Raw genomic sequence first — 14247 nt, 5'->3', positions numbered from 1 at the left:
CTCTCTATTTCACCATCCATCCCAGGCCACCATAGATATCTGTGTGCTATGGTCTTCATTTGGGAAATTCCTTGATAGGCACTGTGTAGTTTAATTAAAAGTGTCTCCCCTCCCTTTGGAGGAACTATCACTCGTGCTCCCCACAATAAGATGCCATCCTGACTGGTTATTTCATGTCTTCTGTTGAAGTATGGTTTCATTCATCAGATACAGGCTCCTGTGACCAACCATGAAGCCCTTGTTCTTGTACCTGAGATAGGACTGGGTCTCGACTTGTTCAGTCTCTGATCTATCGAGTACATACCAGTGAGGAATCTAAGGAATTTAACAGTAAACAAGTTCCTGTAAAACTGGGATATGGTCAGCATTTTCTTGTTAAGTCAAACAACTAAGGGCATCAGTGTTTGTGATTTGATTGCCAGGCCTATGTACGAAAGTATATTCATATTCTTTCAGAATTAAAGCCCATCATTGTATTCTTTCTGAGGCTATCAGTGGTTTAGCCTTGTCCTCAGTAAACAATCCTGGCAATAGTTTGTAGTCAGAAATGATTCTAAAATGGCGGGCATGTATGTACTGGTGAAATTTCTTGTCTTCTGTTGAAATACGGTTTCATTTTGTCAGATACAGGCTCCTGTGACCAACCATGTAGCACTTGTGCTTGCGCCTGAGATAGGACTGGGTCCCGAATTGTGTGACTACCTGCGAGTATCCCTTTTCCACTATAGTGAGTGTTCTTGATGCATAACCAATTGGCCGTTCCATGTTGTCATCCATCTGATCAGAGAGCATTGCTGCCACTCCGTGGGCAGATATGTCACATGTCAGCACCAATTCTTTTGTCTGGTTGTAATACACTAATAGATTGGACGAGTGCAAAAATTATTTCACCTTTATGAAAGCTTTATTCTGGCAAACCTCCCAAGACCAACATTGGTTCTTTTTGAGTAGAGAATGCAGAGGGGCCAGCACTGTAGTAAATTGGGTAAGAACTGCCCATAATAGTTGATCATTCCTTGGAATGATTTGAGCTCTGAGACATTTTTTTGTGCAGGTGCCTCTCTTATGGCTCTCACTTTCTCCTCAGCCAGGTGGAGACCCTGTGAATCTACCCAGTGACCTCCCTAGCTTGGAACGTGCACTTTTCTTTTTTTAAATGAACTCCAGCTTGCAAGGAACGTCTTAAGACGTCTTCTAAGTTTGCCAAATGCACTTTTTCAGTGAATCCTGTCACCAATTCATCGTCTAAATAGACTACAACCTGGGGCAGTCCTTGCTTTCCATTGTTCTCTGAAAGTTGGCACAAGCGGAAGAGACACCGAAAGGCAACCATGTATATTGTGGGTATTAATTGTGACTAATTCCCAGGAGGCTTTATCCAACTCTAGTTGTTGATAAGCATGACTCATGTCAAGCTTGGTGTATATTGCCCCTCCTGCAGGTTAGCATACAGGTCTTTGATTTTTTGAATGGGGTACCTGTCTAGCTTAGTTATTTTATTAACCGTCAATTCGTAGTCTCCACAAATTCGGCTGCTTTGGTCGTGTTTAACTACAGGGTCTATGAGTGCTGCCCATTCTGAGAACTGAACAGGTTGTATAATGCTCAGCTTTTCTAGTCTGTTAGGTTCACAGGGCATATGGCAACAGTCTCACCTTCATGAAGTGAGGGGTCACTTCTGGATCCACATAAATCTCGGCCTGCAGGCGCTGGATTTTTATCAGTTGATCCTTGAAGATGATGGCAAACTTTCTAAGTAGCTCTGGTAGCTCACTTGCCCTCAACTGGAAAATTTCAGCCCATTCTAACTTAATCCCCTTTAACCAATTTCACCCCAGAAGACTTGGCCCTTCACCTGCTACCACCACCAAGAGTAGCTTTGCCCAATTGGCTTCCATATTGGACAGCTACTCTGCTTATGCTTTTTACTTGAAGGTCTTCATCCATATATGTTTTTACCGTGGCAGCTGTTTCTTCTAAACTTAACTGATGTTTACCATTATTCAAATATGTGAAGGTACATTCCCCAATTACTGTAGTGGAAGCTCTCACGTCTACTTCCATTTTAACAGGTTTGCCATTTACTTTCACTGTGACAAATATTGGTTCTGTCTTTCCAACCTTCAGTTTAAACAATGAGTAAATGTCAGAATTTGTTGTTTCTGTCTCTTCTACATTATAGATTTCATTGGGCTTCTTATTTTGTTTACAAGTCTGCTTGAATCTTTCCTTATATTGTCTCATCATATGTCCATTAATATGACAGTAGCAGCATTTGATTTTTTTAAACTGCCAATCGCCAAAAGACTGATTGTTTCCACCTCTATTAAAAGTATTCTTCGATTTCGCTGCTAAGTTATTCTTCTTTATTCTTCAGCTAGCGGGCGCTGTTTCCTGCTTATCAGTGGAGTCTCGCTTTTTCGTGCCCCTTTTGACTGAGGCTTCCCACCTGATTTGGAGGACAGCGCCATCTTGTGTACCATGTATTGCTTTTGAATCTCTTACTGTGCTTTCCATGGCCAGTGCTAACTCTAGTGATTTCTTGAAACCCAGATTCATTTTGGACAACAATCTTTTCTGGTTAGAGTCCTCTTTCACACCACGCACTAAACGATATCTGAGCATTTTGTTCAGAGTCGTACCAAACTCACAATGTTCCATCAGCTGCTTCAAATTTGCCACATAGCATGCAATTATCTCAACTGGGGTTCTATTTCATGAATTAAAACTGAACCTCTGCATTGTGACTGAGGACTTGTGTTGAAAGTGGCCCTTCACCAGGTTCACCAATTCATCAAAATTCTTTGAACCTGGGGCACTGGGTGCCGTCAAACTTTGAATCAAGATGTAGGTTTTGCTCCTACAAATACTCAAGGGGATCACTTGCCTCTTCTCTTCCCCCCGCCCCCCACTAATCTTGTTTGCTTGAAAAAAGAATGTGAGGTGTTCAGTGTATTGAAACCAATCATCTGTGGCAGGTTCAAAAGAATCAATTCTCCCAAATAGTGGCATTTTGGTTTAGGATAACTTCTTCAATTCTAACAGAACTTACAATCACTGGGCAAGGTATAGTGCCAATTTCTTTCTAGCTTGATTTCTTCTTTTCAATCCTGTTTTAACCTCATCACCAGTTTGTTGTAGGGTGACCGAGTTGTGCTATTAGTAATGGAATTGATCTGCAGACATTTCTTGGGTGGAAACTTTAAGTTTATTTACAACATACTCAACATATAAGTGTGCTTTCAATTCTAACTCTATCTCTACACTGACTCTGAAGTAGCCCATGCTACTCTCCTATTGGTTACTACAGATCATGTGATCTTCCTTAACAAGTATTATTCTTAAAGGTACATTACTACACGAAATAAACCATAATTATTACAAATACCATTGTCTACCCCCTCAAAAAAATCAATAATTTTGGTCAAGCAAGATTCTCCCTTTTAAAATCCATGCTGACTATTCATTGACATATTTTTATTTTCTAGGTATTCTTCTATTCTCTCCTTTAGCAGGGATTTCATTATTTTTCCTACCACTGATGATAAGCTGACTGGTCTATAGTTCTCTGGGCACGTTTTGTACCCTTCTTAAATATAGGAATTACATTAGCTATCCACCAGTCCTCTGGCCTTATACCTTTTTCTAATGAATTATTAAATATATGTAGGAGCACTTCTGCTACCCCTTCCGTAGATTCTTTTAAAATATGTGGAGGAAGTCTATTCTGACCAGGGTCCTCACCCTCTTTTAGTTTGTTTAGTTTATTCAATACATCCCCCTTTTTAACTTGTAAATTCCCCTACCTTGTTATTCATCTCATCATTCTATGTCATGTCCAACTATTCTATCTTCTTAGTAAATGCCCAAGAGAAATAATTATTTGGTATTTCTGCCATTTCTCTATTGTTACCTATGGTATCATCTTGCCTATCTCTTAACGGTCCGGTTCAAATCCCAACCTTCCTTTTTTATTGATGCTGTTGCGATCCTCACGGAAACCAACAAACTAAAAGAACCAAATTTGTTGAATGACTGAATGAAAATACCAACGGACAAGATTTCACCTTTTAAAACTTATACAATCAAATCAAAATCAACATAAATTAAATATGAGTTAACAGGTAAATTGTGGCCAATATGAACTATGAGTTACACATTAAATAATGAATTTAACAAAAACGCACCTCACAGATTTCTCAGGTAGTCCATTCAGCACACATGGCATTAATTTCAGCCACAAAGTCCTTCAAAACTCTGTCTTCCTCAGGCAAAGTTCCAGTTTGTTTACTTTTAGGCTTTAGTTACCAAGTCCCATCTGATAGCAGCTTTAATCCATCTGAGTTCTATGTGTACAATTTTCATCCAAAGGCACGCTTTTCCTGATCCCTCTCAACTTTGCTCACAGATCCAGCCTTTTGGGTCTTCATTTCCTGCTGCATCATGAATCTTTTCTCCCCAGAGCCTGCCTGCACTGAACTGCCCTGCTCAGGTGATTTCATGGCTCTGTCTTTTCTGTCTGGTCTCAATTGGCTTCTGTTTCCCTAACAACTTGAGGTCACAGTTTATTTCCCAGAAAGCTGGAAGTCACAGTCTATTTCCTAGAAACCTGACGTCACACCCATTCCCAAAAACTGACATCTTAGAGCTGCATTTGATGGGCCACCCACGGGAAAGCAAGCTGGTGGACCTGTAAAATAGGGCACCGTGCATTAGAAGCCCCACTCTTCTGTGAATTTACGAGTGGTGGGGGAGATGTCAGGTGGGCTACCTACCTGTGGACTAATTGAGGCCCTTTGGTGGGTAATTAATACACACTTAATACACAGTAATACACATAAATATTTAATATTTATGATGTGGGACTTCCTCTTGGATGGGAGTGAAAATTTAGCCCCATAACAGTTAAAGGCCCATCAACCCGAAAAATTAAAGTGGGGCAAACCAGCCAAGGAGAGGCAAACTCATCCCTGGGGTTTGGGTAAGCCCACCCTCAGCATATAATCTAGTCCTTAGTTTGTCTTTCAGTTAGGGATTGTCTTAAAAAAAAATAAGATTTGAGGCCAGAATTAGTGCACCCAACAAAACCTTCGACAAACCATCTGTGCAAACGGCATGCACACGCTTCTCCATTGGTTCAGCGAACCCTAGATTTCATCATAATGTGCTTGTTTAATATTTTAGTATCTGAATGTTGCTGAAAAAAGACATTTTGCTGAAGCGTTTAGTCCTGCACTCATCAAGGCAATCACAATACCAATGTCAGGGTAAACAATAACTTTATATTGTATGAGAAGAGAGTGCTGATTGGTTGGCAAGTGGACTCTGATTGGTAAAGGTGTTGCCATGGAGAATGCACCAGTTAATGGTGGCTAACAGTTAACTGGAAAGCATTGATCGAAATTTAAACTTAGCAGCTTGACTCTGATTGGTCAAGGCATTGTCCTGAGAGTCAAGCTGCCTGGTTTAAATTTAAAACAATGCTCGGCAGTTGGTATTCTATGTTTGTACTCAATTCTCTAATTTGCCTGTATATTTCTTCCTCCATCTCCCTTCTACTATTCAGTTGTGAGTAGACTCCACCTATTACTGTGAGTGATCCTTTACTATCTTTTATCTCTATTCATATGGATTCTATAATGGCCCTGTTGTTAGTTGCACCCCTTCCCTGTTTCCCTTTCCATCTTTTCTAAATGTGTTATACTCTTCAATATTTAATTCTTGTAACTGGAGAAAGAATGGCAACCTTTATCCAGTGCTTTCAATAAATTACGGTTCATTCTTCAAAAAGAGTAACTTCATACCTGCCTGTTCTCAGACACACCTTCATAAAGCCCCTCACTGTGCAAGACTTCTGCTAAGTTCCTTCTTAAGTCAGAAAACTACGTAACCCTTGATATCATAGTTCATAAAATGTTGAGCTCCGATTTAAAACATATTTTCTGTTAGGTTCCAAGTTTTGCTAAATTTGTAGAAGGATGTAACTGGAATAATTGCACTTTTGTTTTATAATTGATGTCAAAGGGAAGAGTCCTGAATTCAAAACTCAAATCAATGCTTGTACTTGTCTCCAGCAGTTGCACCGTATATTGGTGTGAGAATGCCTAGAATCATGGTCCCCCCATACTACCAAAACTGCTTCCACTCTCCTGATTTTATGCTATAAGTGGGCAGGGCACAGGAATCACCCATCCCTTGTCTCCCCAGCAATTCTCAGCACTTTAAAAAAAAGATTTGAAACCAACTTTAATAGGTCCCTAATAAAATCCTCAAAATCAAGTCAGATCATTCTCAAATAATAGTTAGGGCAGGTATGTCCAGAACCAACAGGAACAAAACAAGAAAATAATAACCCCTATTATTGCCTGTGTGCATGGTTTAAATGGCGTACAACAGTAATGATTGTACTTGACATTTTACGAATAATTAATTCTTTTGTGATTTTATAGTGTGTTCACGATTCTGAAGTTCCTTATGGTCTGGATACTGATACTTTTGGCAGATTTCATCCTTGAGCTTCGATTTGAATATTTATGGCCAGGCTGGCTATTTGTGAAGAGGGTTTATAACTCTTCTCGATATCAGGGCCTTGTAAGTATAATTTATATTTAGATATTTGTATGTGGAATGTAGATTCTAAATGGATAGCATATCTGTGCTCAGGGCTGTGAATATATTTCAAAACTAAACTGTAGCTGTCAAAATTGATGCTGAGATGTACAGTTTAGATGCCAGGCTATTGTGATACTGGCCAACAAACCACTGCTCATGGTTACAATACCCAATATCAAAAAATATTTTAAGATGAAACTAATTGCACTTCTCTAGGCACCTGCCCTTCAGCTTGTGACTCAGCTCTGTACATGAACATTAACAATTAACAGGGAGAGGAAAGGGATAGTGGAGATTCTGTACTAAAAATTGATGTGTTGAGTCGATAAGTTATGTCCAATTTGTAAAAGATCTTTGGTTCATGCATTCTTCTTGATAGGTAGTTTCCTTTCAGATTTCATTATATTATGATATCCGAACTTTTTTTCCCTATATAATCTTTGAAAGTCACCCAATGTTGAATTATTGCCAAAGTTTTACAATTGTTTCAGAATTCCTGCACACCACTAATTTGCCCAAGATTCACAAGAGCAGCCCAGGTATCTGCCCAAAAGCAGGGATCTCATTTAAGTATGCAAATAAATCATATCAATAGGTCCAAGTGCTGTTTTAATGAATAAAATCACAAAGCACTGGACCCGTACAGGACCACTGTGCAGCACAGACATAAAATAGCATTTTGACCCAGTATTTAAAGGGGCACTTATCTGCACATATTCAGATCATTGGTATCAGTATGCAATTCTGATAGTTGGATATGCAGCTTTTACAGCGTCAAGAAGTACAAGAGCCAAGTTGGGAATCAACTTGGTCACCCAACTCTGGCTGGAGGAAGAGGAGCAGTGGGTGGAGCTGTAGGGCAGGGACCCTCAAACACTGCAGCTGGGGCTCTCAGCAGACCATACAATAGGAGGGTTGCTTACCGGCATCTTTACTGAGCCCAGAAGATTTACACGCCCAGAGTCAGTTCCCTCTACTTTTCCAAGGAGCAGTGCATCTGGAGGCTACACTTCTCCACAGAGACCATCACAGCTCTGTGCAACCTCCTGCAACAAGATGTGCAGCTCACTGACCCAGCTGATTTATGTTTTCTCTGTGGCAGTCAAAGTGACAATAACAGATAATTTTTGTGCCCCAATCTCATTCCAAGTTTCAACAGGTCATAGCTTCTCTCTTTGTCAGAGCCAACTATTAGATTGCATTCCCATGGATGCCAGCCGTCAGCAAGAAAGAGCTGTAGCCTTTGGTGCCATAGCAAGACTCCCACAAGAGCAGGCTGGCACTGATTGCACCCTTGTAGCCGTTAGGGCTTGCTGTGCCACATACCCCCATCCCCTCCTCAGTCAACCAGCAGCCTTCATGAATAGGAAGGGATATCACCATGTCAATGCTTAGCTGGTGACTGATTATTGCTAAGGTTGTATAGGTCTGTGCTCAATTTTCTGGCAATTGTCTTGATGTGCCAGTCCACCATTCCTTCATTGTTTGACCTGCTCAATATGAAAGAAGCTAGCTGCTTGGAGATAACGCTATCCTCTGTACATATGGCCAATGACACTTATACTGAGCCCACACTAGCTCATTAAAAGGAGATATAACCAATCCATGGAACCACCAGAGTCAATGTAGAGCTTACCACCGAGCTGTTCACACAATGGTCTAGATACTAACTCAGAGGCAAGGAGAGAGAGGTGGAGTTGTTTTGAGGTCAGACTGTTTGCCTAGTAGACCAGGCCCTGGTCTGGTTTTAGCTGTTTTTGTGTACTCTTGCCAAAGGTATAGTGGAAGGTATGCTGGAATGGTTGTCTATTCCCATGGCCAGGCTGTTCTGATATTTCATTTTTCCTTCACAGGCTTTTTCCATACTTTTTGTATGTGCAGCATTTACCTCAGATGTATTCTGTTTTATCTTCATACCATTGCACTGGCTTTTCTTTGCAGCCAGTACATATGTATGGATTCAGTACCTCTGGAACTCAGGTAAGCCATTTTACTCTTTTAAAAGGCACCAAAGAAGTGAGCAAATTTGCTTTCCCACAAATGACAAAAATCCATCAATGTTTAGAGAAAGCTAACTTTATTTCACTCCAATTTAAATGACCCTTGTTTAAACTTTACAGAATCAACTTTTTACACCAACAATTTAGTGTTAAGCCACAAGGTTAGAATACAATGAATATGTTAAAATACTGTATTCAAACTTGAGGAATTTAAATTGCAATAAAATTCAACTGTTTTATTCAGCTAATTCAGGGAAACCCAATCAATTTAGAGAGCAATCCAATCTCGCTTCGACTTTTAAACAAAGTATGGAAATCACAGATTTCGCTAGTAGTGTCTTGGGTGATTACCAGAACGATGCGGTAAATTTTTTAAAGTTTTGCCTCTCAGCATACAACTTCTATTTAGCATATTAAACACTTCGGGTGGAATAGTCCTAGATTTGCACTAAGTGCGGTAGTGGGCGGGAGGGCAGAAGAATGTTTTACCTGCCGGCCGCAGTGACAGCTTTTCATGCCATTCCCACCTCATTAATCATGCATTCCTGGGAGATCCGCCATTTTGATGGCGGGTGGGCTCTCATGCGCCTGGGATGCCATCACCTCGCTGCTTCATCACGCCGGGAGCCATATTTAAAATGCAACCGTGCACACACCTCACAGTGCTTCCAGCCCAGGACTGCTGCAAAGAAGACATGGCCCCAAAAGCAAGAAGACTGCAGCCCCCTGTTTAATGACGCTTCCCTTGAGCATCTTTTGGACAGAGTGGAAGCACGTAATGATGTCCCCTACCCCCGTCTGGCCACATGAGGGGCAGCAACATCACTAATCCAGCATGGGAGGCGATGGCAGCGGTGGTCAGTGCCAACGCCCTGCAAAAGAGGGCAGCCACCAGGTGCTGCAAAAGAATGAATGATCTCCTCTGTTCCACCAGGGTGAGTCACTCTTCTTATTACTCTCAGCTTATAAACTCACAAACCCATCACACATCCACAGGGATCGCACTCACAATCAGATCAAAAGACATCACCATTCACTCTCCCACATACACCTTCATTGTCCTCATCTCATCCGTGGGACCACTCATCCCACATGTGCCAGGTATACTTATCATCTGATGTCAGAAGTGCTGTTTTGAAAGGTGGCATCATTGGAACAGATGCGATGGAGATGAAGGAACTGAGACAATGGGATGAAGTTCTTTCAGGAAACAGGGTGCGAGGAACTGTAGCCAAGGTAGCTGTGGGAGTTGGTGGGCTTGTACTGAATATTGGTGGACGGTCTATCACCAGAAATGGAGACAGAGAGGTCAAGGAAGGGAAGGGAAGCGTCGGAGACGTACCATGTGAAGGTTATAGCGGGGTGGAAATTGGAAGCAAAATCGATAGATTTTTCCAACCCCAGATGAGAGCATGAAGCGGCACCGAAACAGTCATTGATATACTGAAGAAAGAGTTGTGGGAGGGGGCCTGAGTAGGACTGGAACAAAGAATGTTCCACATACTGAATTAAACGACAGGCATACCTGGCGCCCATGCGGGGACCCATAGCCACACCTTTTATTTGGAGAAAGTTTAAGGACAAATTGTTTAGTAGAGAACAAGTTCAGCCAGGCGGAGGAGAGTGGTGGTGGATGGGGATTTTTCGAGACCGCAACCACGTCCACCCCACTCCACCTGGCTGGTTGGCGGCAGCTTTACCCACTGGACTGCATGCTGTGCTCTCAGCTGAGGCACAGGCATTCTCCTAACCCGCACTGCAAGGCTGCACTATTAGTTTGAATCATGGGGGAGACTGGTCCAAACCGGGATGCTGACATTGCAAGGAGGTGTGAGCACCTCCACCAGTGACTGTGCCATGGCCAGCTTTAGCAAAGGGATTTTACAACATGTCCAGTCGTCCAACTGTTCTGCAGTCCACTAAAACGCTCATTATTTTGCAATGCGTGCTCGAAGGGTGAAAAGTTCTGCAGTCCTTGGTGACAATTTCATGTCTCTGTGTTACTTGAGTGGGCAGAGAAGCTAGAACCCCAACTCTAAGCATGTCAGTGTGGCTGCATCAGGACTGCCTCAGCTGTGGAGGAATGGTGACTTTATACAAGGTTTCCCTAATGTGTGTGTGCACAATGTTACTGTGCACACTCACCTCTGAGTTCCCCTTGAAGTGCAGCTCACCAATATACGCCTTGTATATGCTGTTGTGGAGCATGTCAGCGTGCAGTTATGCTGGGCTTATAATGATATGCAGGTGTGTTACAATGTGGTTCCTGGCAGTGGGGAATGTGCCCTGCCATTGATGGGCTGAGTGGACAATCGCAACCTGGTTTCAAAATGTTGTGAAACTGATTTTTGGCCTTCTCGCTATACTGTCCGCTTGCACCACGGAACACATCCAGCGCCAGTGGGCATGGAAAATTCCACCCTTTGTCTAGAAACCTTTTGTAAAACTTGTGAGAAAACATTTTATCTAAAAAACTTAATTATAAGTTAGTAATGATTTCAAATCCTTTCCATGGAAAAATGTGCTTAAAAGCCTGAGATATGACAGCCATTCACTGTGAAAACAGTAATGTCAAACTTGCATCTCTGATGAATACTCAACCTGCTGCTGTTCAGATCTTTGCTGGGGATTCACCGATGCCCTTGGCGTTTTGGGATCTGCTGATCAGAGACCAGTAGGCACGGTGACATTAAACCAACAAGCAGGGGCATGATAGAAGTGGCAAAACACAGTGGTATTCTGCTTAATTTTGGCAGCGCATTAGTACAATTCTGGCCCACCTGCAATGACTTCCCATCTCACCTATAGCAGCCGAAAGTACTTCAGCCGAAGGACTAACTTCTCCACCCTAGCTTTCATGGGGTAGAAACTCATTGCAGCTCTTACAATGACTCCAGCAACGTGGTTATCCAAAAGGATTTGTTTTTTCAAGTTGGGTCTTGGAACTCTTGTCAAATGTAGTCAGAGGCATTAGATTTTTCTGGACAGCGGCTTCCTGGTCCTTTTGTGCCACTTCTCTTCCACCCACCACTTTTACTGTGCCTTCCAGTCCGAACACTAACTTCAAATTGATGAGGTGGATATCTATGATGGATATTCAGAAAAGTCTGAAGAAACTCAATAGTGCAAAGGCCATGACAATATTCCAGCAATAGTACTGAAGACTTGTGCTCCAGAATGTGCCGTGCTCATAGACAAGCTGTGCCAGTACAGCTACAACACTGGTATCTACCCGGCTGTGTGGAAAATTGCCCAGGTCCAGTACACAAAAAGTAGGACAAATCCAACCTGGCCAATTACTGCCCCATTGGTCTCCTCTCAATCATCAGTAAACTAATGAAAGGGGTCATCAATAGTGCTATCAAGCAGCACTTACTTAACAATAACCTGCTCACTGACGCCCAGTTTGGGTTCCACCAGGGCCACTCAGCTCCTGGTTCAAACATGCACAAAAGAGCTGAACTCCCGAGGTGAGGTGAGAGTGACTGCCTTTGACATTAAGGCCGCATTTGACTCAGTGTGGCATCAAGAAGCCCTAGCAAAACTGGAGTCAATGGGAATCGGGGAAAGCTCTCTGCTGGTTGGAGTCATACCTAGCAAAAAGGAAGATGGTTGTGGTTGTTGGGGGTCAATCATCTCAGCTCCAGGACATCACTGCAGGAGTTCCTCAGGATAAAATCCTTGGCCCAACCATCTTCAGCTGCTTCATCAATGACCTCCCTTCCATCATAAGGTCAGAACTGGGGTTGTTCACTGATGACTGCACAATGTTCAGCAGCATTCACAACTCCTCAGATAATGAAGCAGTCCCTGTCCAAATGCAGCAAGGCCAGGACAATATCCAGGCTTGGGCTGACAAGTGGCAAGTAACATTTGCACTACACAAATGTCAGGCAATGACTAGCTCCAGCAAGAGAGAATAGAACCATTGCCCATTGACAATCAATGGCATTACCATCACTGAAGCCCCCACAATCAACATCGTTGGGGTTACCATTGACCAGAAACTGAACTGGAATAGCCATATAAATACCGTGGCTAGAAGAGCAGGTCAGAGATTAGGAATTCTGTGACAAGTAACTCACCTCCTGGCTCTTTAAAGCCTGTCCACCATCTACAAGGCACAAGTCAGGAGTGTGATGGAATCTCCCCACTTGCCTGGATGAGTGCAGCTCCAACAACACTCAAGAAGCTTGACACTGTCCAGGACAAAGCAGCCCGCTTGATTGGCATCCCATCCACAAACATTCACTCCCTCCACCACTGATGCATTGTAGCAGCAGTGTCTACCATCTATAAGATGCATTGCAGGAATTCACCATGGCTTCTTAGGTAGCACCTTCCAAACCCACGACCACTACCACAAGATAGGACAAGGGCAGTAGAAAGAAGGGAACTCCACCACTTGGAGGTTCCCTCCAAGTCACTCGCCATCCTGACTTGGAAATATATCGCTGATCCTTCACTGTAGCTGGGTCAAAACCCTGGAACTCCCTCCCTTACAGCACTGTGGATGGACCTACACCACATGGACTGCAGCGGTTCAAGAAGGCAGCTCATCATCACCTTCTCAAGGGCAACTAAGGATGGGTAATAAATGCTGGCCCAGCCAGCGAAACCCACGTCCCGTGAACGAATTAAAAAGAAGAGCATTTTGTAATTGTACCTGAAATGCTATCATGAATGGGGATTAATATCCAACTCCTTCTCTACATCCATCATGACACTACTCACTCCAATTCTCTGACCGCAGCCGGTGTTATTTGCTGCACAAGCCAAATCCCAGAGGGAAACTTGGCTAATGGGCCATGACTTTACTTTGGATTCTGAAACCAAGAAGAAGATGTAATGATCTCAGAAGGAAGAGATCCAGTAATACTTCTGGGATTTAAAAAAAAAATTAAAAGTAAAAGTTTTATTAACAAAATAAAAAAACTTTAGCACACAAGATTACAATTATACAATTAGGGTTAGTCTTACAAAACATTCCCCAAGCCCATCCTTCTTCACACAAAGTTCCTATTTTCCAGCATTTTCCAACAGAGGTCAGCAGATAATTAAGGGCAGAATTTTCCCATTGACGTGCGAGTGCGGGCCCCGCAAACCGGCATGTAAAATGATGCGTGGTGACGTTGGGTGAGCATCCCAATGATCTCCGATGCGTGCCTGCCATTAATTCACGGGCCACTTAAGGCCCTTGAGGCACCAATTGACAGTGATTTTTTGAGGCCCGTGAGATCTTCAGGTCATCACGCATGCGCAACAGGTAGTTGGGTAGGAAACATTTTGTATAAACCTCATCCACAGATGGGATAAGAGGGGTCAGTGGGGTCGCAATCAGAAACTTAATTTGGAAAGTTACTGATACTTGCCTGTGTGAGCATAAATACTTAAAAGCTCATACCAGCTGCTTGTGAATATTCACAACCTTCAGGTCAGCACTCTATAATGGAGATCCTGTTTGGGGCCTGCAGATTTCAGGAAGCCTCCCCTTAGCTTGGGAATGGGAGCTGAACTCTCCACTGGAGGCACCTCCTCTGAGGGGGAAGGGATGGCCAGAAGGGGGAGGAGGCCAGTAGTGTACATTCAGCCTCTAGGGGAGCCTTTGAGAGGAGATGCGCAGGAACAAGAGGCG

At 42.9% G+C, this 14247-nt stretch overlaps 1 protein-coding gene across 5 annotated transcripts in view; it reads left to right on the top strand.

The window, feature by feature from the left end:
• Window positions 1-14247, top strand: part of LOC121277628 (macoilin-like) — a 232244-nt gene that overhangs the window by 112217 nt on the left and 105780 nt on the right. For all 5 annotated transcript variants that reach the window (XM_041187198.1, XM_041187196.1, XM_041187194.1 and 2 more), the window contains 2 exons: window positions 6450-6591; window positions 8466-8592. In XM_041187198.1, the coding sequence (XP_041043132.1) occupies window positions 6450-6591; window positions 8466-8592 (269 nt within the window). The remainder of the gene's footprint in view (window positions 1-6449; window positions 6592-8465; window positions 8593-14247) is intronic.

Source organism: Carcharodon carcharias, chromosome 5 (genome assembly GCF_017639515.1).
Source record: "Carcharodon carcharias isolate sCarCar2 chromosome 5, sCarCar2.pri, whole genome shotgun sequence".
NCBI lineage: Eukaryota > Metazoa > Chordata > Chondrichthyes > Lamniformes > Lamnidae > Carcharodon > Carcharodon carcharias.
The sequence above is the reverse complement of the archived record's forward strand: the minus strand, read 5'-3'. Positions and strand labels throughout refer to the sequence as shown.